This window comes from Saimiri boliviensis, chromosome X, assembly GCF_048565385.1.
Source record: "Saimiri boliviensis isolate mSaiBol1 chromosome X, mSaiBol1.pri, whole genome shotgun sequence".
NCBI lineage: Eukaryota > Metazoa > Chordata > Mammalia > Primates > Cebidae > Saimiri > Saimiri boliviensis.
In genome coordinates, this window is record NC_133470.1 from 131,796,596 (window position 1) to 131,823,885 (window position 27,290).

The following is a 27,290-nucleotide window of genomic DNA, read 5'->3' on the forward strand; positions in this document are numbered from 1 at the left end:
AAGTTGCAAATCCTGTCTGGCACACTAAATTCTCAATTGACACTTGTTGGATGACTGAATTTATAAGTGAGCAGTTACTGTGTTCCCCTCCTCTATCCACAGAGATGTTACCTGAGATATTTTTGTCAGGAGTACGATTTTCTTTTTTCTTTTTTTCTTCTTCTTCTTCTTTTTTTGAGAAAGAATCTCGCTCTGCCACCCAGGTTGGAGTGCAGTGGCATGATCTCGGCTCCCTGCAACCTCCACCTCCTGGGTTCAAGCAATTCTCATGCCTCAACCTGCCTAGTAGCTGGGATAACAGGTGCACGCCACCATGCCCAGCTAATTTTTGTATTTTTAGTAGAGGTCAGAGTGCAGGTGGGGTCTCATCATGTTGGCCAGGCTGGTCTCAAACTTCTGACCTGAGGTGATCCACCTGCCTTGGCCTCCCACATTGTTGGGATCAGGTCTGTGGGTGTGAGCCACCGTGCCCGGCCAGGAGTACTATTTTCATTTACCTAACGTATATATCTGATTGTTTTTGAAAAGGCTTTGAGCAGCTTTTAGTGTTATTTACTGCATAAGACAAAAAAATCATTAGGGAAATGGGAGATAACACAGTTATTTAAGATAAAAGTCAACATATGCCAGTAAGTCTCATAGTTTAAATTAGAGGTGGGTTGTAAATTTGGTTCTGAGCTTCCTAGCAGCCATCATAGGCTTAATTAAATATTTCACACTATTCTTACAATTCAAAACAATCAGCTATTTCAGTTACCAAAAACAGAATTTTCTTTTCAGTTTTCATAAAAGGATTCTTTTTTGATATAATGAGTGCCTTCAAGAATATTGTACAGTAAACGTAAAACTGGTCTCGTTGGCTTATTTTGTATCATAATCCTTGATGTAGCCTCATGGCATAACGCCAAAATAAAGATTAGCAGATGGATTCTAAAAGAGATCAAAATTATTTTGTCTAGGTCTGAAGTTTTGATAATCTAGTTTAATTAAATGAAAAAAAAAAAGTCTCAATAGAAAATGATTGTAGAATAGTCTTCCGAGAATATTTATTCCCTATTATTAAGTTTAGGTAAGTGTTAGGCAGTGGAGAGTTGGCCGCTACAATCTTGAACAGGCACCAGCAATGTCCCTAATAGTATTACGTGTTAAAGACATAAAAAATCTTTTATATTTACGAAGGTTCTGGAACCCTCTCCAGGTCACATGACTACACAGGAAGCCATTTTGCAACCCCAACGAGGTGGACCATGGAGTGCCGGGAGGGACAGCTTCTCATTTCTTCAGAAAATGATTCAACCCCAGTAGTTTCAACATCGGAAGTAACTAGTCAACAAGAGCCCCAAATTCTTGTTGACCGAGTGTCTGAGACCAACTGCGAAAGCAGCGCCGCCATTGATAGAGACCAAGGCATAGGGATTCCTGACGAACAAGACTCTCAAAGGGGTGAGGACGGCAGCCCCGAAGATGCTGCCCAGGCCCCAGAAAATTCCCAGGAAGGGAAAGGTAGGCGGCTTTTTAAGGTTTTTCCCCCATCGGAGGACCTTCTTTTGGAGAAACAAAGTGCTTTTAGTTCGATTACAAATTTGTTTGATTCGCAGCCCGCTTGAGGAGCAATGGGTGGTGTAACGTGTGCCCGCGTCCAGAGGACCCTGTTGAGGAGAGGGAAGCAGCGGATCATGTTAGAGGACTTTGGGCTTAGATTCTAGTTGTTCAGTGGGTTTGCACGGCAGTGTATTTGTCACTAGCTGAGGTCACCGTGCCTAGGGACAAACCGTCTGACCTGACGGAATCGTGGAGCAACCAAAAGCAGGCAACTCGCTTTTATTATTATTTTTTTTTTTCTGAGATAGAGTTTCGCTCTTGTCGCCCAGGCTGGAGTGCCATGGCGCGATCTGGGCTCACCGCAACCTCCGCCTCCTGGGTTCAGGCAATTCTCCTGCCTCAGCCTCCTGAGTAGCTGGGATTACAGGCACGAGCCACCATGCCCAGAAAATTTTTGTATTTTTAGTAGAGACCGGGTTTCACCATGTTGGCCAGGATGAGCTGGATCTTTTGACCTCGTGATCCGCCCGCCTCCGCCTTCCAAAGTGCTGGGATTACAGGCTAGAGCCACCGCGCCCGGCCAAGGTTAACTTGTTTTGAAGCCTCGATCTTATTTCGCGAGGTCCCTGACAGGACGCGTCCCCCTCAGCCCTCCCCTCAGCGCTCGGTGCCTTTCAAGCCTTCCGGCCCAGCACGCGGTGAGCCGGCCGCTGCCTCGAGGTCGTCCTCCAGTCGCCTGGGCAGCTCGGCCACGGAGGCGTGGCGAGGCGGGGAGGGGCCGGCGCGCGCCGCTTTTACTGTCCAGGCGCCGGCCGCCCAGCATTCACCTCTACGGTCCGCGCGGGAGACCACTCGCAGTTCGCCCGGAACCCATCGGCCAGAGACGCGGGTCCCAGCCTTTTCGGTGCCGGCGCCACTCCGCGGAGGAGCGGCTGAGTCGGAAGGCCGACCGGGTGAGCGCCCCACAGCGGTGCACTCCGCCGCCATCCCCAGCCCGCCTGCAATGCGAGGCGCGAAGGCTGGGACCCGTGGCGACCTTTAGGGTCCAGCGGGAGGTTTTCAAGGGAAACCGGATAAAAGCCTAGGGATCCAACTGTTCCTTGCAGAGCTTAGTGCCCCGGGGATAAGGATGGAGTGCGGGTTAGTCTCTAAACTGCAGCCGGCGACTGCGAACTTGATAAAATCCCGGTTTAGGCTTCTACTTACTTGCACGGCCTGGAGCGTGCTCCCAGGCGCCCTCCAGCCAATTATAATTCCAATTGTAATTCTACTACACCGAGGTGGAGCTAGAGGTGAATGGTGGGAAGGGTCCTGTTAATTTAATCAGGTATCAAAGAGGGCTTGCTGGAAAAAAGCCGATGCTTTTTCTTAAAGTGAATACCAAACAACTAGTTTTGTAGGTAAATGCAAGGAAAAAATTTAAAAAATTAAAACCCAGTTCAACCAGGATTGTCCAACTTCTCCCCCGCTGGACTTTTTTTTATTAGGTCTGCTTACAAAACAACTACATTGAAATAGTTTCAGTTCTTACATTCTTTCTTCCAAAAAAGAAGAATTACCAAAAAGGCTTGGGAATGAACAAAATGCCCTAGTTTTAGTTCTGCTGAGAAATCTAAAGGTTACTACTGATCTGATAAAATCTTGCTTAGCAGCTAGTTCTTCAAATAATCTGTTCCTGCTCTCAGCCTTAATTGTTACTATGTTCTGTTAGGGAATGTGCTCAACCCCCAGATTTTTTATGTATTTTAATCAACTCTCGTTGTATTTACATTTCACTTTTGCATATATATCTGTATGAACCAAGAAGAGAAGAAATTACAATCACAAATAATGCATCTTTCCTCCTTCCACCCTGGGTGTCTGCTTTTCTACTGCTGACTTTTCTTTTCTTTTCTTTTCTTTTTTTTTTTGAGGAGGAGTCGCACTGTGTTGCCCAGGCAGGAGTGCAGTAGCGTAATCTCGGCTCACTGCCACCTCCCACTCCCGGGTTCAAGCGATTCTCCTGCCTCAGCCTCCCGAGTAGCTGGGACTACAGACGGGAGCCACCATGCCCGGCTACTTTTCGTGTGTTTAGTAGAGATGGGGTTTCACCATGTTGGCCAAGCTGGTCTCTAACTCCTGACCTCAAGTGATCCACCCGTCTCGGCCTCCCAAAGTGCTGGGATTACAGGCATGAGCCACCGCACCTGGCCCCTCTTTGTTTTTTTCTATGCCTTTCTCATAGTTTTAAGGGATCGAAATCATTACTGGTGAATAATTTTACCCTAATAGGGTCCCAAATCCGCTTGTATGTGCTGAAAAAAGGTTCCAGTGTTTTTACCTAGATTCTAATTTAAAACTGTTAACCCAGTTAATGGTTTACAGAGTATTAGGGATTGTACATTAACTGGAACTTTTACTCTAACTTAAGGTATAAGATCTTATAGGCCGGGTGCGGTGGCTCACGCCTGTAATCCCAGCAGTTTTGGGAGGCTGACGTGGGCGGATCACCTGAGGTTGGGAATTCGAGACCAGCCTGACCAACATGGTGAAACCCCGTCTCTACTAAAAATACAAAAAAAATGTTAGCCAGGCGTGGTGGTTGGCACCTGTAATCCCAGCTACTCGGGCGGCTGAGGCAGGAGAATTGTTTGAACCCAGCAGGCGGAGGTTGCGGGTAAGCCGAGTTGATGCACTCCAGCCTGGGCAACAAGAGTGAAACTCTGTCTAAAATAAAAAAAAAAAAAAATAGAGAAAGAAAATCTTTTAACTTGGTGTATGATATCTATCATAGTGCCTTTAGAAAACTTTGTCAGGTTTCATATATGTACATTGCTTTCTTTCCGCTTTTTTGGGGGGGGGCGGAGTCTCGTTGGGACTGGAGTGCAGTGGCACCATCTTGGCTCACTGCCACTTCCACCTCCCGAGTTCAGCCGATTCTCTTGCCTCAGCCTCCCAAGTAGCTGGGATTGCAGGCGTCTACCACTCCGCCCGGCTAATTTTTGTATCTTTAGTAGAGACAGGATTTCACCATGTTAGCCAGGCTGGTCTCAAACTCATGACCCCAGGTGATCTGCCCCCCCTCGGCCTCCCAAAGCGCTGAGATTACAGGAGTGAGCCACCGCGCCCGGCCGTCTTTCCACATTTGAGAACAATCTTCCTCAGTAGTGTGGGCCCGGCTGGGCCCAGTGCCTCAGATCTGTAATCCCAACACTTTGGGAGGCCGTGGCGGGTGGAACACCTGAGGTCAGGAGTTCGAGATCAGCCTGGCCAACTCGGCGAAACCCTTTCTCTACTAAATATACCAAAAAAAAAAAAAAAAAAAAAAAAAAAAAAATTAGCCAGGCATGGAGGGCAGGTGCCTGTAGTCCCCAGCTACTTGAGCGACTGAGGCAGGAGAATTGCTTAAACTTGGGAGGTGGAGGTTGCAGTGAGCTGAGATCATGCCATTGCACTCCAACCTGGGCAACAAGAGTGAAACTGTCTCAAAGAAAAAGTGTGGGCCCTAATACCCAAAATGCAAAGCTCTACAAATACATACCAAATACATGGAAAATAAGATTAGAAATAAAGACTTGGTTCATTGGAAGATCATAAAATTGAAAAACAAGAAATGAGAAAATGGAAAAATGGTAAAATAAAAATTTGGGATCTAGCGATCTCACTTATGGATATATATCCTAAAAACTTGAAATCGATGTGTCAAAGAGGTATCTGCATATACATGTTCACTGCAGCATTACTCACAATACCCAAGTTATGAAGTCAACCTAGGTGTCCATTAACAAGTGAATGGACAAATATGTGGTATGTGTACCCAACTGAATACTATTCTGCCTTTAAAAAGAAGGAAATTCTGTCATTTGCAACAACATGGATGAATCTGGAGAACATTATATTACGTAAAATAAGCCAGGCAGAGAAAGACAAAAATCACATATTCTCACTTATATATGGAATCTAAAATAATCAAAATCATAGAAGCAGAGAATAGAGTGTTGGTTATTACAGGCTGGGGTGCGGGGAGGGGCAATGACGAGATGTCGATCAAAGAATAGAAAGTTTCGGTAGGGCCGGTCCGAAAGTAGTGGGATATTATCAGAACCGATTAACATTAATGCCACTAAAGTTGGTATACAGTCTCCCACTGCCAAATTTGACTGGCTTTTAAAATTAAAAAATGAAAGTTGCAGTTAGGGGGAATAACTGATAAGTATTTTAGGTGATGGATATGTTAATTAGATTGATTCAGTCATTTCACACTGTATATCATAACATCATTATGTACCCCATAATAATAATTATTATTATTATTTTGCGATAAAGTCTCACTCCTGTCCCCCACACTGGAGTGCAATAGCACGATTTAAGCTCACTGCAACCTCTGCCTCCCAGGTTGAAGCAATTCTCTTGCCTCAGCCTCCTGAGTAGCTGGGATTACAGGCACCTGCACACCATCCCCAGCTAATTTTTGTATTTTTAATAGAGACGGGGTTTCACCATATTGACCAGGCTGGTCTTGAACTCCTGACCTCAGGCGATCTGCCTGCCTCATCCTCCCAAAGTGCTGGGATTACAGGCATGAGCCGCCGCACCCAGCCTTATATATTATTATAATTTGTGAAAAAAGATTAACTTGGAAGAAAGTATTCACTTCACCAAAGGTATATATATTATATAAAGGAATCCATCTTAGAGTTCTTTTAAATAGCTTTTGGGAGCCTTCAAAGTAAGTGGTGGTTGTGAGGATTATATGAAATGATAGGCCTAATGCACTTAATGTAGCACTGGGCATATAGAATGCCCACCATAAAGGGTAGTAATGAATAAATCAAATCAGATTTTATGTTCTATTAATATCACCCTTTCAGGAATACATCTAGCCCATGAAGTAAGATATACTCGCATAGAGTCTAAAGATAAGAACTGGAATTCAGCTGGGTGTGGTGGCTAACGCCTGTAATCCCAGCACTTTGGGAGGCTGAGGTGGGCGGATCACCTGAGGTTGGGAGTTTGAGACCAGCCTGACCAACATGGAGAAACCCCGTCTCTACTAAAAATACAAAATTAGCCAGGAGTGATGGTGCATGCCTTTAATCCCAGCTACTCAGGAGGTTGAGGCAGGAGAATCGCTTGAACCCGGAAGGCAGAGGTTGCTGTGAGCTGAGATCGCGCCATTGCACTCCAGCCTGGGCAACACGAGTGAAACGCCATCTTAAAAAAGAAAAGAAAAAAAGAACTGGACTCCGTGCCAGGTGCAGTGGCTCACACCTGTAATGCCAGCACTTTGGGAGACTGAGGTGGGTGGATCACTTGAGGTCAGGAGTTCAAGACCAGCCTGGCCAACATGGTGAAACCCCATCTCTACTAAAGAATATTAAAATTAGCCAGGTGTGGTGGCACACACCTGTAGTCCCAGCTACGTGGGAGGCTGAGACAGGAAAATGGCTTGAACCCGGGAGGTAGAGGTTGTTGTGAACCAAGATCACACCACTGCACTCCAGCTTGGGCGACATAGTGAGATCAACATCTCGTCATTGCCTCTCCCCCCACCCCAGCCTGTAATAACCAACACTCTATTCTCTGCTCCTATGATTTTGATTATTTTAGATTCCATATATAAGTGAGAGCGAGACTCTGTCTCAAAACAAAACAAAACAAAAATACAAAAAAACTTGGACTCCTAAGTTTTCCCCAGAGTAGTCAGAGCTGTTGTTGCTGGGTCTACAGTCTTAAAAACCTGCCTGCCCTCCCATGGACTGGTTAATTTCTACTAATCCATTAAGGTAGGTGAAATACTGAAAATCAAGCCCTTATTTACTTCAAATCATCACAGAGCATTTCTGCAAGTGGTTTCTGGGTCCATTTCAGCTTTTGGTTTGCATTCTTCTCTGCAGAGGTTACATAGTTTGCTTAGGTAGCCACCACCGTGTTGAATTGCAGTCCTTTACCTGAGAGTCTAAGAATATCATTAAGAAGATGAAATAATGTTTCATAATAGCTCTTATTTCATTTGTTCATCAAATTACATCATGTAATTTGGATTGACTTTGGAAAATCTACACATATTGGAGAGGACATAAGGTGATGTTTACAAATAATTAAGTTATGTCAAATAAGGTATTGTCTAACTGTACACACATCATTCTAGTGAGGATTATGGGCAAGATCTTGTATAATTCAGACAGTACTACCAGAAGTGGTCAGGAGAGGGAGCAAGAGGAGTTTTTAGTGACTGTCGGTTTTCTTTTTGCTTTCATGAACTCAAAATTAAGACATGAGTAAAAGCCAGGATGATGAAGTTCCTGATGAAGTTGAGAACCAGTTTATATTGCGTCTGCCTCTGGTAAGAACTTTTATCTCGGAACAGATATCTCCAGTGCATAATTATAGTTCTACTTGGATTCTGTAATATTTCTATTTCAGGTAGGCTATAAAAACTCAGAACATTTGTTTCCCAGAAATCATGTTCTGTTAAGCAGTCCTATCTTAGCATGTACTTTTTTAGCAGCATTTTTTTTTCCTCCTGTACATACCACCTATCATGTAGGTTGATTTCCTGGCAAAACAGCTGTGACAATGATGAACCCAGTCACTTATCACCAATACTAACAGACTCTTCCCTGGACAGCCAAGATAAGACTCCTCTGAAATCCTTTCTGTCACCTCAATAGGGGCAGTGAGAAGTGCAAGTACTGTCTCTCCTCTAAATTCACCAACATGCAAGACTTTCAAAGTTCATCTCAACAAGTATTTGGCTCTCTCCCCTCCCACCGATACCTGTATTCTAGCATTACTTAGTCTAGGCAGCTATATTAAGGATGAGGTTCAGAAACCTATTTCCCTAATTAGGGTGAATTAATATACCAAGCAAACTGCAACTAGGTAAGCCTTTCTTTAGCAACTACAACAGAAGGGTAGCAGTGAGAGGCAGGATTGTAGAGCTAGGAGAAAGCATTAACTGTAGCTACTAAGAGACAATCATGAGACTAGAGTCAGCTTCATTCTAACTTGACTTATACAGTGCACAGTATCTCATGGTACGTGGCCTTGCTAGTAACATTTGGGAGGTATAACGTTTTATTTAAGGGAGGACTTTCTTCGACATATCTATTCTGTTAGTGGCCAAGTTGACGTTTAGTTCTTCTGATTTTTCAATTTACCTCCCTTTTAGGAACACGCTTGTGCTGTCAGGAACCTAATACGTTCTCAAAGTGTCGACATTAAGGACAAACTGAAAATTGACTTATCACGTAAGTCGTTAATATCCATTTACTATACATTGAAAAATAATTTATTAAGGGATTGCTGTGTGCCAGGCACCATAGTTGGTACTGAGGATGTGAACAATAGTAGAATATGGTCTCTGACTTAATGGACTCATGCTTTGGAGAGGAGGAAAGGAAGTAGGAATATTGCAACTTGAGTTGAGTGATTTTCATAGTGTGTTTAAGGAAACTTGGGGGTCAACCATGGGGTTTTCATACTGCTGGTAGTCTCCTATATATAAACTTTATGATTTCTGAACATCCAAGGGAATGACAAATGAATATGCTGTTCTTTGTTTACAAAGGTGACGTATATTTCTTTCCTTTTTTTTTTTTTTTTTGAGATGGAGTCTTGCTCTGTAGCCAGTCTGAAATGGAGTGGCACAATCTTGGCTCACCACAGCCTCCGCCTCCTGGGTTCAGGCGATTTTCCTGCCTCAGCCTTCCAAGTAGCTGGACCTATAGGTGCACGCCACCATGCCTAGCTCAATTTTTGTGTTCTTAGTAGAGATGGGGTTTTACCGTGTTAGCCAGGATGGTCTCGATCTCCTGACCTTGTGATCCGCCCACCTTGGCCTCCCAAAGTGCTGGGATTACAGGCGTGAGCCACCACACCCAGCCTGTATGTTTCTTTCTTTTAAATAATATTTGCTATATTTGCAAATCATGCATCCAATTAGGGGGTTAATATCCAAAATATATAAGGAACTCAAACAACTCAATAGCAAGAAGACAACCTGATTTTAAAATGAGCAAAAGCTCTGAACAGATACTTCTCAAAAGAAGACATACAAGTGGCCAAAAGGTTCATGAAAAAATGCTCAGCATCACTAATCATTAGGGGAATGCAAATTAAAGCAACAGCAAGATCACCTCACACCTGTTAGAATGCCTTTTATTAAAAAGGAGAACAATAACAACTGTTAGTGAGGATAAGGAGAAAAGGGAACCTGTGTACCCTATTGGTAGTAATGTCAATTAATGCATCCTTTAATTAATTTATTTATTTTTGAGATGGAGTCTTGCTGTGTCACCCAGACTGGAGTGCAGTGGCATAATCTCGCCTCGCTGCAACCTCCGCCTCTTGGGTTCAAGTGATTCTCCTGCTTCAGCCTCCTGAGTAGCTAGGGCTAGAGGTGTGTACTACCATGTCCAGCTATTTTTTTTTTTTTTTTGCATTATTAGTAGAGACGAGGTTTCACCACATCGACCAGGCTGGTCTCGAACTCCTGACCTCGAGTGATCCACCTGTCTCAGCCTCCCAAAGTGCTGGGATTACAGGCATGAGCCTCTGTGCTCGGCCTACAGCCATTATTTTTTTGAAATGGTATGGAGGCTACTCAGAAAACTAAAAACAGAAAAACCATATGATCCAGTATCCCCACTTCCGTGAATATATTCACAGAAAGAATTGAAATTAACATGTTGAAGTCATACCTCTCTATACTGCCATATGCATTGCAGCAGTATTCACAATAGGCAAGATATGGAATCAACCTAAGTGTCCATCAATGGATGAATAGATAAAGAAAATGTGGTATGTATACACAATGCAATACTACTCAGCCTTTAAAAAAACAAACAAAATTCTGTCATTTGGGACACCACGGGTCAATCTAGAGGACATTTGCACCAAGATCATGCATAAATAAATAAATATAAATAAATAAATGTTTGCACACAAGCTTGTCTGCCTAAAACACATACAACTAAAAATAAATAAATAAATTTTGCTAGTTTAAAAAATATATAGAGACGTATATAAAGAAGAAAACAAAAAGTGGCACATAATCTCACCACTTAGTTAACACTTACTGACTTTTTAAAAAAAGATAATGTAAGTTCATAGTTAGAAAATTCAAATAAAAGAGGCTGAATGTGGTGGCTCATGCCTGTAATCCCAGCACTTTGTGGGGTTGAGGTGAGCAGATCACTTGAGGTCAGGAGTTCCAGACCATCCTGACCAACATGGCGAAACCCCATCTCTACTAAAAATACAGAAATTAGCACATGCCTGTAATCCCAGCTACTCAGGAGGCTGAGGCATGAGAATCACTTGAACCCCCAGGGGCAGAGGCTGCAGTGAGCAGAGATCGTGCCACTGCAATCCAGCCTGGGTGACAGAGCAAGACTCCTCCTTCTCAAAAAAAATTCAAATGCAACGAAAGCTCAAAGGAGAAATAAAACTCTTCTTCCTTAGGGTGCCCCAACCTCAGTACCACAGATAACTAACATTAACTGTTTCTTCCTATTTCCTAATTGACAAAACTTTTATTTGTAATACTAGCATTGAAACAATCTCTCTCTGTATTTTTAGGGTTAATTCACACAAAAAAGGATCATGATAAACATAGTTTTGTAATCTTTCTTTTTTCATGTTATATTAGAGGATTATAACTGAATCCTCTTGTGTCAAAAGACGTTCATGTTTGGGACATCTGAGCAGCAAGATTCAGAATTTAGTTTATGGCTGTTGTATAGAATTTTATCTTTATGAAGCTAATTAGAGGTTTAACTTGAGACTTACTAGCCCCATTCTAAGGTCAGTCAACCCTTCCCTCACGTAGCCCTTTGAAAACACAGATGTACAATGACACGATTGAATGCTTCTAAAAGAAGGAATTGGTTTTAATGGATGGAATTTGCATTTCAAAATGAGAATGAAACATGTATCATTTCACCCATATTTCGTTCACATTCATTAACAAGAAACTTAGCTACTTTTGCACAAGCGACGTAAACTAAGCAAAAAGAGCTCCATATACTTTCCCTTTTTTTCTTTAAGAAGCTACCAAAATTGTGCACACAATTCTAGCATTATGAGAGATAATAGGTTTCTTGGAAAGACTAATCTGTCCCACACTAGTCTTCATTATTCAAACCTTAGGAAGTTTAAAAGTTCACTGAGAAGACGTCAACTTTAATTTTCACTTCTCTTCAGCTGATAGGCGCCATGCAGTTGTTGAAGTAGAAGATGTCCAACTAGCTGGTAAGCTGGTTGACTTGCCTTGTGTTACTGAAAGCCTGAAAACTCATGATAAAGAAACCTTTTATAAAACAGCAGACATTTCTCAGGTATGGACTAGTTTTCTTTACTAGCCTCACATCCTTCAAGGAATTCTTTTCTCTCCCTACTTTTCTTTCAGTACTCCTTTCCACTTGGTGAATGGTTGCTTGGCATTTCTAATTCCCAGATCGATTGCACAGGAATGAAATGTCATGTTCTAGTTTGGTGTTTGATCCTTAGCTTTCCGTACTTTATTTTAACCTAATAGCCTATAGAGAGTCCCATTTGCCATTTATAGTGACTTTTCATTAATTGAAACAGGAGCAGCTAGGATCTTCTTCTGTACTTGGTATTAAAACAGTATGTTGTTAACTCTGGAGGTTTAAATTGGTTCTGATTCATCATCACTGCTGTTGATTTCTTATTTCCTCTCTAAATCAAAATGCTAAGATAGGCCAGGCACTATGTCTTACGCCTATAATCTCAACATTTTGGGAAGCTGAGGTGGGAGGATCACCTGAGCCCAGACCAACCTGGGCAACATAGTGAGACCTCATCTTTACAAAAACAAAATTAGCCAGGTGTAGTGGCACACACCTATAGTCCTAGCTATTCTAGAGATTGAGGTGGGAGGATCACTTGAGCCCAGGAGGCTGAGGCTGCAGTGAGCCATGATTGCACCACTGCACTCCAGCCTAGGTGACAAAGCAAGACCTTGTCTTTAAAAAAAATCCCTCAGAGTTCATATACATAGTGCTGCTGGTGGCTGGTGGAGGGGAGGAGAGGGAGAGAGAGAGACCACAGAAATGAGAGAATAGAAATGTACATTACATAATACTTGGCTTTCTGTAAATGGCAAGTATCAGTCTCTTCTGTGCATTTCTGGTGGTAAGAATGATTATGATTGATTGCTAACCCAAGACTTGTGTCCATAGTCAACTTCTTTGTCTTTGTTAAATGTAGATGCTTGTGTGCACTGCTGATGGTGATCTTCACCCTTCTCCAGAAGAACCAGCTGCCTCTACTGATCCTAATGTAATCAGGAAAAATGAAAGGGAGAGAGAGAAGAAAGGTGTCTGGAAGCATGGCAGTAAGTCACAGCCCCTTGCTCATTCCTGCTGACTAACATTTATTTGCTGAATCCTAATTCCTTGTGAAACAGGGACCTCTCACCACACTTAAGTGCTTGGTTCATTAGGCCCTCAGACACTCTTAAGAAGAGTCATGTCAGCTGGGTGCCGGTGGCTCATGCCAGCACTTTGGGAGGCCGAGGCGGGTGGATCACCTGAGGTCAGGAATTCAAGCCCAGCGTGTCAACTAAACCTTGTCTCTACTAAAAATTAAAAAAATTAGCTGGGTGTGGTGGTGCATGCCTGTAATCCCAGGGGAGGCTGAGGCAGGAGAATCACTTGAACCCGGGAGGTGAAGGTTGCAGTGAGCTGAGATTGCAACACTGTACTTTATCAAATTCAGCTATGTGACTACCATCAGTCATGTAACATTTCACTGTTTCGTATTTATTTTAGTTACTCCACCGCTTAAGAATGTGAGAAAGAAAAGGTTCCGGAAAACAAAAAGAAAGGTTAGTTACATGTCATTTTTGTGTCTGCCAGGGTGATAAGAAGAGGAACACGGGCCAGAAGGAAAAGGAAAAAGTCCATTGGGAATTTATTTGTTCGTTCATTTATATGTTCAATAAACATTTATTGAATGTGAACTAAATGCCAGGCACTGTACACCAGCAGTTGGAAATATAGCAGTGAATACAAAGACCTGATCCTTGAGGTTATAGGCTAGTCATGAGGGGTCTAGAAGAATCATACATTTGAAACTTCTGTTAATGCTTTCGGTTTTCCATTGCAAGATCTAGTTTTAAAGTGAACCTATCTAGAACCTGAAAATTGGGAATTGCGGTTATATTCCTAGTCTTATTTCAGGCTTGTAGAACCTTGAGCAAACTACAGAAGTATTGTGGTTTGGCTTCTTCTTTTGTTTAAAATTAAACATTTTATTTTTAAATAATTGGAAATTTATATACAATTATAAGAAATAAAAGAGAGATATCAGATTAGTGATTACCAAGTGTCAGAGACTGGGGTGTGAGGTGGAAGGGAAGTGGGCATGGTTATACAAAGACAAAATGAGGGATCCTTGTGGTGATGAAGTAGTTTTGTATCATTTTCCCCATTTTGCAAAACTATAGTACAATATCACAAACAGGTAATTGACATGATTAGAATTCAGCAATCTTATTCCAGTTTCTCCAGTTTTACTTGTACTCACATATTTTTGTGTGTGTGTTTAGTTCTATGCAGTTTTATCCCATGTGTAAGTTCATGTATCTGCCTACACAATCAAAATACAAAACGGTTTCATCACCACAAGGATCCCTCATTTTGCCTCTATATTACCATGCCCACTTCCCTTCTACCTCACACCCCAGTCTCTGATACTTGGTAATCACTAATCTGATCTCTATGTCTGTAATTTTGTCATTTCAAAGTTAATATTAATGGAATCATACAGTATATAACATCAAAGACTAGCGTATTTTTTCATTCAGCATAATTCACTTAAGATCCAGGTAAGTTTTTGTAGCATCAATAGTTTATTTCTTATTGCTGAGTAGTATTCCATGGTACAAATATACCACATGACATAACTGTTCTCCTACTGAAGGACATCTGTTGTTTCCAGGTTTTGACTATTATAAATAAAACTGTGAACAGGTTTTTGTGTGAATATAAATCTTCATTTCTTTGGAATAAATGTCCAGGAGTGTAACTGCTGGGTCATATGGTAGTCGCATGTTTAGTTTTATAAGAAACTACCTCACTGTTTTCCAGAGTGACTGTACCATTTTATATTCCTGCCATTAATGTATGAATGATCCAGTTTCTCCACCTCCTTACCAGCATTAGGTGTTGTCAGTATTTTTTATTTTAGCCATTCTGATAGGTGTGTAGTAATCTAATTGTGGTATTAATTTACATTTCCCTGATGGCTAATTAAGTTGTTCATGTGCCATCTATTTCACTTCAGTGAAATGTCTGCTCATGCCTTTTGCCTATTTTCTTTCTTTCTTTCTTTCTTTCTTTCTTTCTTTGTTTCTTTCTTTTCTCTCTCTCTCTCTCTCTTTCTCTCTCTCTCTTTCTTTCTTTTTTTTTTTTTTTTTTTGATGGATTCTTGCTCTGTCACCAGGCTGGAGTGCAGTGGCACAATCTCGGCTCACTGCAACCTCTGCCTCCCGGGTTCAAGTGATTCTCCTGCCTCAGCCTCCTGAGTAGCTGAGACTATGAGAGCACACCACCACACCCAGCTAATTTTTGTATTTTAGTTGTATTTTGTATTTTCATCATGTATTTTCACCATGTTGGCCAGGATAGTCTCTATATCCTGACCTCATAATCCACCTGCCTTGGCCTCCCAAAGTGTTGGGATTTCTGCACCCAGCCTTAGCCTATTTTCTAAATTGATTTTTTATTATTGACTTTCGAGAGTTACTTTTATGCTCTAAATACTACTAGTGTTTTATCATGTATGTAGTTTTTAGTTTTGATGAGGTCCAATATATTGAGTTTTTGAAAATGATTTTGCTTTTTATAGTAAATCTAAGAACTCTTCTCCTGGTCCAGATCCTGAAGATTTTCTCCTGCTTTTTTTTTAACATCTTTTTAAGCCTGATACTCATTTTTGAGTTAATTTCTGTAAAAACTATGAGGTTTACTTCCAGGTTCTTTTCTTTTGCTTTTCTTGCTAAAGGATGCCTAAGAGCTCTAGCATCATTTGTTGAGGAAGCTATCCTTCCTCTGTTGTATTGCTTTTGCACCCTTGCCAAACATTAGTTGGGCTTGTATTTGTGGGTCTGTTTCTGGGTTCTATTCCACTGATCCATGTGTCAATCTCTCCACCGATATCAGTGTCGCTATATAATTGGTCCTGAAATCAGAAGACTGATGACTCTGACTTTTTTTTTTTTTTTTTGGTCAATATTGTTTAGCCATTCTAGAGGCCATATATTTATTTTTTTCTTTTTTTTTTTTTTAATTTTTTTGAGATGGAGTTTTGTTCTGTTGCCCAGGCTGGACTGCAATGGTGTGATCTCAGATCACTGCAGCCTCCGCCTCCTGGTTTCAAGCAATTCTCCTGCCTCGGCCTTCTGAGTAGCTGGGATTATAGGCATGCGCCACCCTGCCCGGCTGATTTTTGAATTTTTAGTAGAGATGGGGTTTCACCATGTTGGCCAGGCTGGTCTTGAACTCCTGACTTCAGGTGATCCGCCCACCCTGGCCTCCCAAAGTGCTGATTACAGGTGTGAGCCACCACGCCCCAACAAGAGCCCGTATCTTTTAATATAAATTTTAGGATAAGCTTGTCTATAGCTACATAAAACCTTGCTAGAATTTTGACAGGAATTGTGTTAAACTTTAAGATCAATTTGGGGCGAATTGACATTTTTACTATGTTGAGTCTTCCTATCCATGAACACAGCTACCTTGGCTTTTATACTCTGCAAGTCAACATTTATTGAGTCCCTACTAAATGTAAAACTAAGTTAAGAATAGTTGTAGAGCTCTTTAAGCTTTACTGAAGTATAGCAATCATAATATAACTTGTTTATTGTGTTTTACTTCATAGGTTCCTGATGTCAAAGAAATGGAAGAAATCAGCTCTACTGAGGTAGAGCAATCATAATATAACTTCATTTTTACCCTTAGTGTGTTTTATTTAATAGCTCATTAGTTTTAAATGAATCAAATAAATCACAAAAGGTATTTTTGAGCCTTCCTTCTCACCTCTAACCCTCATCCCAAACACATACACTGGGTTTGATTCACTGAAAAATGAATTCATTGTTTGATGTTTGATAACTCCTATAGGAAAAGATACAATTTGGCCAGTGACCCCATATATTCTAATCTGCTCTTTTTTCTCTCATATTTATTTCAAAAGCCATTTCTTGGAAGCCAGAGTTCACCTTTAACATCAGTTGTTTGCAATTGCTTATACCCCCTCAAAGTCCTAATTTATATTTGTGGCATGACAAATTGGTTGCTGTGGAGATAATTATGTAAAACTGGATTCAAGGGAGAACATGCAGCTAAGATCCAGTTTTTGTAGGAATGTCTCTAATAATAAAGATGTGAGGAAGTGAAATCTGGGAATTTGGATCTTTAAACCAAATTATTTCTAAATAACTAATAAGAAATTATAGTTCGTTGCCAATATAAATCAGGACAAATAATCAATAACTGAGACCTAAGGGTTGCACCTCTGAGAAAGGTCTTTACATAGAGCTGCAGATTGAAAAGATTAAACGTCTCAAGTAATTTGTTTAATTAGGAAAAAATAAGTTTGCTGTACAAAATTCTAGACCCTGACTAAAGATTCCTTCATAAATAACACTACTTAAAGTAGAAATTTGGTTGGATCAGAATTTAGAGACCTAACATTTGAATTCATTGGTACCTAGAAGGGCACTCCTGCAAAACACAGGGTGTTAAATGACAGTACTCGAATTCCCCTCTAGTTCCCAACTTCGCTTCAGAACACTGAATCTCCAGATGTGGAAAAGGAAGTAAGGAGACTGCTGCATTCAGATGCTGAAGCCGTAAGTACCCGTATCCTTTATAAAAATATTTTATGCATAGTCTGTTCTGCCCCATTTGTACATGCTGATGTAGCCTCACCTCTGGTGTTTGTGTGCCAGTCTTGATGTGTAAAAGTTAAGATTTTTTGAAATGTTCTGTTCTAGCTAGGAACAGTAAATTTATGTAATAGAAAATTATTTATTGTGTAATTCAATATAAGACACTTCTCCAAACTAGGAAGTCCGACACAAACGGTCTAAAGTTGGACTAAATTAAATAGCACTGTTAGCCAAAGAGCCTCTTCTCTTTCAGCTATGCCTTTTCCTTTCCTTCTATGTTTTCCTTGACTACCCCCTACTCTCAGGTTGGGAAGTTATTGCTGAAGATGGAACCAAGGAAATAGAAAGTCAAGGCTCCATCCCAGGATTTGTGATATCCTCGGGAATGAACAGCTACAAGCAGAGTCACATCTCGTCAGGTACTTCAGTAAAGGCAAAGCAGGAGCGTCAGATATGGGAGGTGTCGACTGGGTGTCAGATCATTTTCCATAAATTCGTAGGCCAATAAAAAAAAAATGCCTTCGTCCTTCTTCCCTCTTTTTTTTTTTTTTTGAGATGGAGTCTCTCTCTGTCCCTCAGGCTGGAGTGCAGTGGCATGATCTACAACCACTGCCTCCTGAGTTCAAGTGATTCTCCTGCCTCGGCCCCCCAAGTAGCTGGGATTACAGGCATACACCACCATGTCCAGCTAATTTTTGTATTTTTAGTAGAGTCAGGGTTTCACCATGTTGGCCAGGCTGGTTTCAAACTCCTGACTTCAGGTGATCCACCCACCTTGGCCTCCCAAAGTGCTGGAATTACAAGCATGTGCCTAGCCTCTTTTTTTTTTTTTTTTTTTCCTTGAGACAGAGTCTGACTCTGTTGCCCAGGCTGGAGTGTAGTGGTGTGATCTCAGCTCACCGCAACCTCCGCTTCCGAGGTTCAAGTAATTCTTGTGCCTGGGCCTCCCAAGTAGCTGGGATTGTGGGCATGTACTGCCACAACCAGCTAATTTTTTTTTTTTTTAATTTTTAGAAAAGAAGGGCATTCACCATGTTGGCCAGGCTTGTCTCAAACTCCTGGCCTCAAGTGATCTGCCTGCCTCGGCCTCCCAAGGTGCTGGGATTACAGGCATGCGCCACCACACCCAGCCCTTCTTCCCTCTTATTGGTCTCTTGGCAGTTTAGGGGTTTTAGATTGGTATTCCAATCTCCCATCCACCGCTGGTATTTTAACTTCCTATGACCCTTAGATTCTCTAAATGTCTTGATCATTCACTACATGAATGAATGTTACAGTGTTTTGCATTTGCTGTCCTTATTTTATGAAGGGAATAATCTTCCTACAGAAAAAAATGATTTATAAAATTCACTGGTTGCCCAGGGAATTTGAAAGTAAGGAATATAATTGTATCTAGAGTATAAGTTATTTGCAGAATTTTAGATAGTTCACCTTCTTCTTGCTTAAAACCAGTAGAATATTATATGCTTCGAGAGATGTTCAGTGGTTCTAGAAGTAACAATGATGAGGATGAGGATGAGGATGAAGATGAGGATGAGGATGAGGACGATGAGGATGACGAGGATGACGAGGAAGATGAGGAAGATGAGGAAGATGAGGATGAAGAGTATCTCAAAAGGCAGACACAGGCCAAGTTTATTGAATCTGGCCAGTATAGGGCAAATGAAGGTACCAGTTCAATAGGTAAGTCAGAGAAAAAACAAAGGGATGGGACCAGGGTGGGTGACAGTGCTAAAGGTTGACTCTAAGCATACATTAGACTCAAAGCTAAACTTAAGAAGTTATTGCTGCAGTGTGTAGTGGAGTTTTATTTGATTTGGATCTTGGTCCATTCATTTAGGCTGTATTTAAATACATAAAGTTACTGTGTATCTCTGTTAGTCATGGAAATTCAGAAGCAGATTTGTAAAAAGGAGAAAAAGCTCCATGAGATTCAGAAAAAAGCACAAAGACAGAAGGATCTCATCATGAAGGTGGAAAACCTGACACTCAAGGTAAGTTCTTGGCTGGCATGAAGGAATCCTGATATCTTTCTTTCAGTATCTTGCCTTTGTGTTTCCACTTATGTCATTTCTTTTTTTCTTTTTTAAATTTTTTTATTTTTAAGCCTACGGCACCCAGTATTCCTAGGCCGTCTCCCATCCAAGTACTAACCACGCCGACCCTGCTTTGCTTCTAAGATCAGACGAGATCGGGCACGTTCAGGGTGGTATGGCCGTAGATCCACTTATGTCATTTCTATGCAGGGTTCTTGTTTGTTCATGAACCTAAACAGTCTCTTAGAAACTCCTAATAAAAGATAACCCTGTTTCCTTTTACCTGAGTAATTTTGATCATCTAATATAAGCATTTGGGGGAAGGAACTAGGTGATTTGAGATAAAAATTGGAAATATTGAGCATTTGCTATGTAAAAGGCACATAAAGGGCTAAGAATTGTACATGTATTACCACATTTTTATCCTCACACCCTTGAAACGTAGCTACTGTCACCACTCCCATCTTATAGATAAAGAATTGAAGAGGTTAAGTAACTTGCCAGGGATCACAGTAAATGGTAGGGCGTAAATTGAACCCTGTTATTTGTATTAAAATGTATCCATTGCAGTAAAGAAAAATAATTAGTTTTTAAATTTTTGGTGCATGTTTGAACAAGAATAAATATCTTGCTTTATTTTTATTAATATATGTTTAAGAGCTTCAACAAAAAGAAAATGTATGTTTAGGCCATGTTTGCTCACCATTTTTAGTGAGGGAAGTTCTGAAGCATTTGGAATTTCCTGCCAGATTTCATTTTCTTTAGAGCTGTAGTCAGCAAAGGGGAGCACAGAACTATATCCTTTTTGAGTGTTATCCTTTAGAATAACCAAGTAAGATAACAGATAAGGGCACACTTTGAAAGATACAGATATATGCTATTGTTGTGATTATTGTTACACATAGTACTAGTTAGGAATAGTGATACTCTGCCCTAATTAGGGGAAATGGAGGCATCACCAGCACCAGATTCTAAACCAACTTCTCTAACAGGTCACCACAGACAAAGGATTTGTGCTAAACTAGAAAAAGGTAACATAAGGGCATTACAATTATTTAGGGTAAGAAAAAAATGCTATAGTGTATATAAAATCAAATTGGATTGTGCTGTAGTTAGGGGGGATAGTTTTTATACTCTAAATCCTTTAAAATGAGTGCTCTTTTGTATGACTGGCAGTTTAATATTTGTTTCTGGGCCCGGTGGCTCATGCCTATAATCCCATCACTTTGGGAGGCTGAGGCAGGTAGATCACTTGAGGCCAGGAGCTCGAGTCCAGCCTGGGCAACACAGTGAAACCTCATCTCTACTAAAAATACAAAAATTAGTGGCATGATCCCGTAATCCCAGCTACTCAGGGGACTGAGGCATGAGAATCATTTGAGCCTGGGAGGTGGAGGTTGTGTAAGCCGAGATTGCACCACTGCACTCCAGCCTAGGTGACAGAGGAAGACTCTGTTTCAAAAACAACACAAAATGAAAAAAGCAATTATTTGTCAAACTCTTTGTCTTCCTTGGTTCTTTTTCCTTTGAGACTCAGCATTCATCGTTATTCAATTTATTTTTCAGAATCATTTTCAGTCTGTGCTGGAGCAGCTTCAGGTACAGGAAAAACGAAAAAATGAGAAGGTAAGAAGTATGTTTTCAGATTAACCAGAAAACACTTAATACAGAGAATCCCCCACCTTACCTCCAGTATTATTGCTGGCTGTTCCTCTCATAGGAGTAGTGGTGGCCAGATCTTCTAAATAAAGACGGTAGGGTGGAACAAGGTCTTTGTGAAAATTCACTCATTCAACAGATATTGAATGCCTATGAAGTGAAAAGCACTGGATGTACAGTGATGAATAAGACAAATACAAAGCAGGAAATCTTTGATGTCATTGATAGGTTCTTGGAAACTGTAACTTTAAGCAAAATGATGTATATATAATGAAACCAATTTTACTATAGGCTAATTGATACAAACAAGAGTTAAGTTCCTGTAGCATATTTCTGGTCACAAAAACATCATCAGACTTCTAAATGAAAACCAAAACACTTCTAATATTAAACACTGAAATAAATGTGAGCTTTATGTACATTTGAGAAAGACTGATAAAAACAAGTAAGATGATTATGTACCCAGTGATTCCAGTTCAGGGTTTGCAGATGGCCAGAGCTTATCCCAGTAGCTCTAAGTGCAATGTGGGAACCAGCCCTGGATAGGATGGCATCCCATTGCAGGGCACACTCACACCCACACTCAGTCAGACTGGGACTATTCTGACAAACCAATTCACCTAACATGTATGGGGAAGTGATTCTTTTTTTCCCATCAACATTGTAATGAAGTCAGGTGTAGTGGCTTATGTCTGTAATCCCAACATTTTGGGAGGCTGAGGCAAGCAGCTCGCTTGAGCTCAGGAGTTCAAGACCAACCTGAGCAACATGGCAAAACCCTGACTCTATAAATAATTAGCCTATTTTGGTAGCTATAAGTCCTATAAGCCTGTAGTCTCAGCTACTTGGGATGCTAAGGTGGGAGGATTGCTTGAGCCCAGGAGGTTGAGGCTGCAGTAAACCATGATCACGCTACTGCATTCCAGCTTGGGCAACAACGTGAGACCCTGTCTCAAAAAAAAAAAAGAAAAAAGAAAACAAAAGCATTATAATGAAACGACATTGAACTAACAATGTTAGTTGGAGACCTTTTGCATGTCATTTTGCTTAAAGTTGCAGTTTCTAAGAACCTATTGATGACATTAAGTGAGGACTTACTGTAACAAAATGACACTGAACAAAATGATGTCATTCAAGAACCTGCTGTACTTGTCCTCATGGAGCCATCTAGCAGGGGAGATTGACAATAAACAAATTATGCTAATATAAAAGTACAGAGTGTGAAGAAGTGCCATGAAGGAAAAAAGTCAATGGTGCTCTTAGAATAAAGACAGTCTTGAATTAATGGAGGATCATGATAGACCTCTCCTAGAAGGTGCTATTGAGTCTGAGACCTGAAGGATTAAGTTCAGGGAAAGAGCGGGATGAGGAGCCTCTTAGGTGGAGCATGTGCAAGGTCCCATGCTCGGAAATAACTTGGCGTCTTTGAGGACCTTTGGAGTATTTAAAGCAAGGAAGAGAATGGCTTAACATATGGTTGGAGAAGTAGGCGAGGCCAGAATGTATGGTTCCTTGCAGGCCATAATTAGGAGGATGGGTTTGGCCTTAAGTGTAACGGGAAGCCCTTGAAGAATTTTAGGCAGAAAAATCACATCTACTTTAAACTTTTAAAAGATTACTCTGATTGTTATCTAGAGAATGGATTGGAAGAAGGTGAGAGTAGAAGCAAAGAGGTTGGTTAGGAGGCTTTGTGGTACTCTAATAACAGGATGGTAACTTGGACTAGGTAGTAGCAATGGAGATGGAAAGAATATAGATTTTTAAACTGCAATAAAAATATTTTTATAACTGCTTGAGATGTAACTCACATACCATACAATTCGCCCATTTAGGCTGGGTGCAGTGGTGTACACCTGTAATCCCAGCACTTTGGGAGGCCAAAGTGGGCAGATGGCTTCAGCCCAGGGGTTCAAGATCAGCCTGGGCAACATGGTGAAACCCCATCTCTTCAAAAAAGCATACAAAAATTGGCCAGGCGAGGTGGTGTGTCCCTGTCGTCCCAGCTACTCAGGAGGCTGAGGTGGGAGGATCACTTGAGCCTGGGAGGCAGAGGTTGCAGTGAGCCAAGATTCCCACCACTGCACCCTAGCCTGAGTGACAGAGTGAGACTGGCTCAAACCCATTTAAACTGTACAATTCGATGGCTGTTGGTATATTCAGAGTTGTTCAACCATCACTGCAGTCAATTTTGGAAGAGTTTCATCACTCTAAAAAGAAACCTTGTATCTATTAGTAGTGACTCCCCATTTCCCTGGAACCTCTCCCCTGCCCAGCACTAGGCAACCACTCATCTACTTTCTACGAATCTACTGCCTATTCTAGTTATTTCATATAAGTGAAATCGTTTAATACATGGTCTTTTGAGTTGGGCTTCTCTCATTTAGTATATTTTTGGGGTTCATCCATGTTATGGCATGTATCAGTACTTCTTTCCATTTAAGACTGACTAATATTCCATTGTATCAATGGAATATCAATATCAATATACCACATTTTGTTTATTCATTCATCTGCTGATGGACATTTGGGTTGCTTTCACTTTTGGCTATTATGAATAATGCTGCAATGAACATTGATATATTATAGAATATATTTCAAAGGTAGAACTGGGGAGTTTGTCAATTACTGGGTGTTGAAGGAGAAGGAATCATTAAGGATGTATGCCAGATTTCTAACTTGAATGACAACTATATTTTTTCAAAGCCGCAAGAGAGTGTACAGAGGGAAAAGAGAAGAAGGCAATGTAGGCTAAATGAGGGTCAAGTAGCTGTATAGAAAATGTGTGCTGACTCTAACCTTATACTGTTGAGGTTTACAATTTTAAAGAGACTGGAGTTGGTATGAGGATGGGCTTAGCATGGTGCCCTTAAAGTACAGGCACTACTCACCATCCCCATTCCCCAAGGCCAGGGGAATTTTTATGTTCTATATAGCCCCTTCGTCTCAGCAAATCACTTATCCAAGTACTGCTTTAAAACAATCAGATGAACAGTTAATGCCAAGATTGTTCTAGTACCCGCCAAACATCTTTGTTTTCATCAATGTAAGTACAGTTGTGTGCTGTATGACAACATTTTGGCCAATGACAGACTGCATATATGATAGTGGTCCCATAAGATCATACTGGAGCTAAGAAATTCCTGTCACCTGGTGACATTGTCACCTTCATAACATAGCACAATTACTTAATTTTTAAATAAATTTAGTGTAGCCTAAGTGTATAGTGTTTATGTAGTCTACAGTAGTGCACAGTAATGTCCTGGGCCTTCACATTCACTCACCACTCACTCACTGACTCACCCAGAGCAATTTCTAGTCCTGCATGCTCCTTACCATTTTCTTTTTCTTTTTTTTTTTTTTTTTTTTGAGATGGAGTATCGCTCTGTCACCAGGCTAGAGTGCAGTGGGGCGATCTTGGCTCACACTGCAACCTCCGCCTCCCGGTTTCAAGCGATTCTCCTGCCTCAGCCTCCCGAGTAGCTGGGACTACAGGCACCTGCCACCATGCCTGGCTAATTTTTGTATTTTTAGTAGAGATGGAGTTTCACCGTATTGGCCAGGCTGGTCTCAAACTCCTGACCTTGTGATCTGCCTGCCTCAGCCTCCCAAAGTGCTGGGATTACAGGCATGAGCCACCGCACCTGGCCCATTTTTAATTTTCTATACTATATTTTAAACTTACTTTTTCTATGTTGAGATACACAAATACTTAGCATTGTGCTATAATTGCCTACAGTATTCACTGCAGTAACATGCTGTACAGGTTTGGAACCTAGGAATGATAGACTATACTGTGTAGCCTAGGTGTGTAGTAAGCTATACTATCTAGGTTGGTTTAAGTATGCTCTATCATGTTTGCATAATGACAAATCGCCTAAGGATGTATTTCTTAGAACATAGTCCCTTTGTTAAGTAACACATGACTATAGTTAGTATTGAGGAGCAGCATAGGAATGTAGCTGTAAACTTTATTTACTCAGAGTCCTTTAATGTTAGTTCATTTACCCAAATTAGATTTAGTGGGCATCTACTTTAAGCTAGGCTCTGCAGGGAGCTGTGATATACTTATGATGTAGTCTCTGACTTCATTTGGGGAGAAATTGACAAGATGGGTAGGGACTTAAAGGAATGAGAGATTGTTCATGGATATTAAGGAAAGCTTCATGAAGAAGATGGTGTTTGACTGGGGCCTTAAAATATAGGTAGGGTTTTAATAAGGAGATAGGAAAAGGAGTGCATTCCAGGAGAAAGCAGCATGCACATTGGCTCGGAGGTGGTGATGCCAGGGTGAAGAGTTTAGATTTTTGGTGTAGGTCATAATGAGCCTTCAAAGCTTTTTTACCTGGGGCGTAACTCAGGAAGATTTTTATAGGAGAAAGTATAGAGGAGAAATTGGAGTGGGTACAGCCTAGAGCTTCAAAAGTGCAAGTGGTAGAAGCAAACAGAACTTAACAATTGATTGGATTTATAGGGCAGAAAGGGGAACAAAGATGAAACCAAAGCCTGGGCAACTGGGAAATGATGTGCTGTTGACTGAAATTAGGATAACAAAAAGTGGATTTGGAGGGATATGTGGAGAAGTGCTTTTGAAAATGAGAAATTGGAAAGAGGCCCATACACAGAAATGATCATTGAAGCTGTGGGGCTAGTTGAGTTAGCCTGATTGACTGTTCGGCAAGAAGTCTGAACCTAAGGAAAAACCTATCTTTAGGGGGTGGTGGGAAGAGAAAGAGCCTACAAAGGAGAAAGAACTGGAGCAGTCAGTGGTTGTAATTGTGGTCAGTCAGGGGTCACTCAGCAACTGAATGAGAAGAGCTGCTAAGTTACTGTGGATGGCAATTATTGTGGCTTGGTAGGTGATGTGCAGCATAGGATTGTTTCATAATACTCCTTTCATTTCACAGACTAAAAATTCATTCTGGTATGGGGTGTTCTGAAATGAATAATATTCAAAAACAACTTTTGTTATAAAGATGGCGCATATTGCTGAATGTTATTGGTCACTTTACCATTTCAAGTTAAAAAAATTAAATCCTATACCACAAAACGTTCAGGGTTTCTGACTTAGAAAGCATCATCAGGCTCCTGATTGGTCAGCACTCTGACTCAGTTTCTAAGTGTCTCATAATGTGGTAAGAAGCAGCTGGTAAGACTCAGTCTAAAACCCATGGTGTTCATTAGGATAAGAGGGTATCCCAACTGTTTTATCATCTGATTCTTAGGATATGGCTGTAGAGAGATCCCATCTCCTTTGCCCCTACAGTGAGCTGTTACCTCTGTGTATTCTTTACAGAAGCACAGATTCTTAACAGCAAACATACTGGTTTTTTAAAAAGCATATTCAATTTTAAAGGTTGATACGGTTTGGCTGTGTCCCCACCCACATCTCATCTTTAATTCCCATGTGTTGTGGAAGGTATCCAGTGGGAAGTAATTGAATCATGGAAGCAGGTCTTTCCCATGCTGTTCTCATTAATAGTGAATAAGTCTCACGAGATCTGATGGTTTTACAAAGGGGAGTTTTCCTGCGTAAACTCTCCTCTCTTTGTCTGCTGCCATCCATGTAAGATGTGACTTGCTCCTCCTTGCCTTCCACCATGACTGTGAGACCTCCCAGCCATGTGGAACTGTTAAGTCCATTAAACCTCTTTTTCTTGCCAGTCTCAGATATGTCTTTATCAGCAGCATAAAAATGGACTAATACAAAGCTTCCTTTCATAAACTGGGCACCATAAAGGACAACATCATGGCCACAGCATTATGCATGCATTCTTGACTGTGGCCAGTATTCTTTGGAACATTCAAGACTAAGATAACCTCAGAAATGCAAATAACAATAGCTCTTTTGGGTTCATGTAAATAAATTTCAGATCAGGTAAGGGGACTTCCGATTTCAAATGAATTTTTCGTGTCTTTCTGCCTCCCTACAGCTCATTTCTCTACAGGAAAAATTGCAGCGTTTTCAGAAGAAGTGATGAGAGCCATTAGCCTGGCACACAAACCTTGGATTCACCATCCAAACTGAAGACTGGATGAAACTGTGCATGTTTCTGTCCCTTCAGCTGCCTTATGTTGAATCAGTTATATTTATCTGTACCTTTTTTGCTACTTTTAATATGCTCAAGGTTTGCAGTCATGTAGAAAAGAGC

General features: G+C 41.0%; 1 protein-coding gene and 1 pseudogene across 2 annotated transcripts; one reads left to right on the plus strand and one right to left on the minus strand.

The window, feature by feature from the left end:
• The first annotated feature begins 1,247 nt into the window (after positions 1-1,247).
• Positions 1,248-27,116, plus strand: TAF7L (TATA-box binding protein associated factor 7 like). Of its 2 annotated transcripts, XM_003940134.4 has the most exons (13): positions 1,248-1,503; positions 7,797-7,867; positions 8,696-8,774; positions 11,731-11,864; positions 12,760-12,886; positions 13,323-13,378; positions 16,435-16,476; positions 17,345-17,417; positions 17,752-17,865; positions 18,902-19,129; positions 19,328-19,440; positions 21,049-21,108; positions 27,072-27,116. In XM_003940134.4, exons 1-13 carry the CDS (start codon positions 1,248-1,250, stop codon positions 27,114-27,116), a joined length of 1,398 nt encoding a protein of 465 aa, XP_003940183.2. The 2 variants fall into 2 exon arrangements, with proteins under 2 accessions (XP_003940183.2, XP_074248011.1); XM_074391910.1 differs by lacking the exons at positions 1,248-1,503; positions 18,902-19,129 and having other exon boundaries at positions 7,799-7,867.
• On the minus strand, positions 19,552-19,669 carry LOC120361943 (5S ribosomal RNA; annotated as a pseudogene).
• Positions 27,117-27,290: the final 174 nt, after the last annotated feature.

Excerpts from the sequence above, each read along its gene's own strand:
- TAF7L (XM_003940134.4), top strand. The coding sequence starts at position 1,248 with ATGGAGTGCCGGGAGGGACAGCTTCTCATTTCTTCAGAAAATGATTCA. Across the intron at positions 12,887-13,322 it reads AGGTGTCTGGAAGCATGGCA|TTACTCCACCGCTTAAGAAT; the intron begins GTAAGTCACAGC and ends TATTTATTTTAG. Across the intron at positions 17,866-18,901 it reads GCAGAGTCACATCTCGTCAG|AATATTATATGCTTCGAGAG; the intron begins GTACTTCAGTAA and ends TAAAACCAGTAG.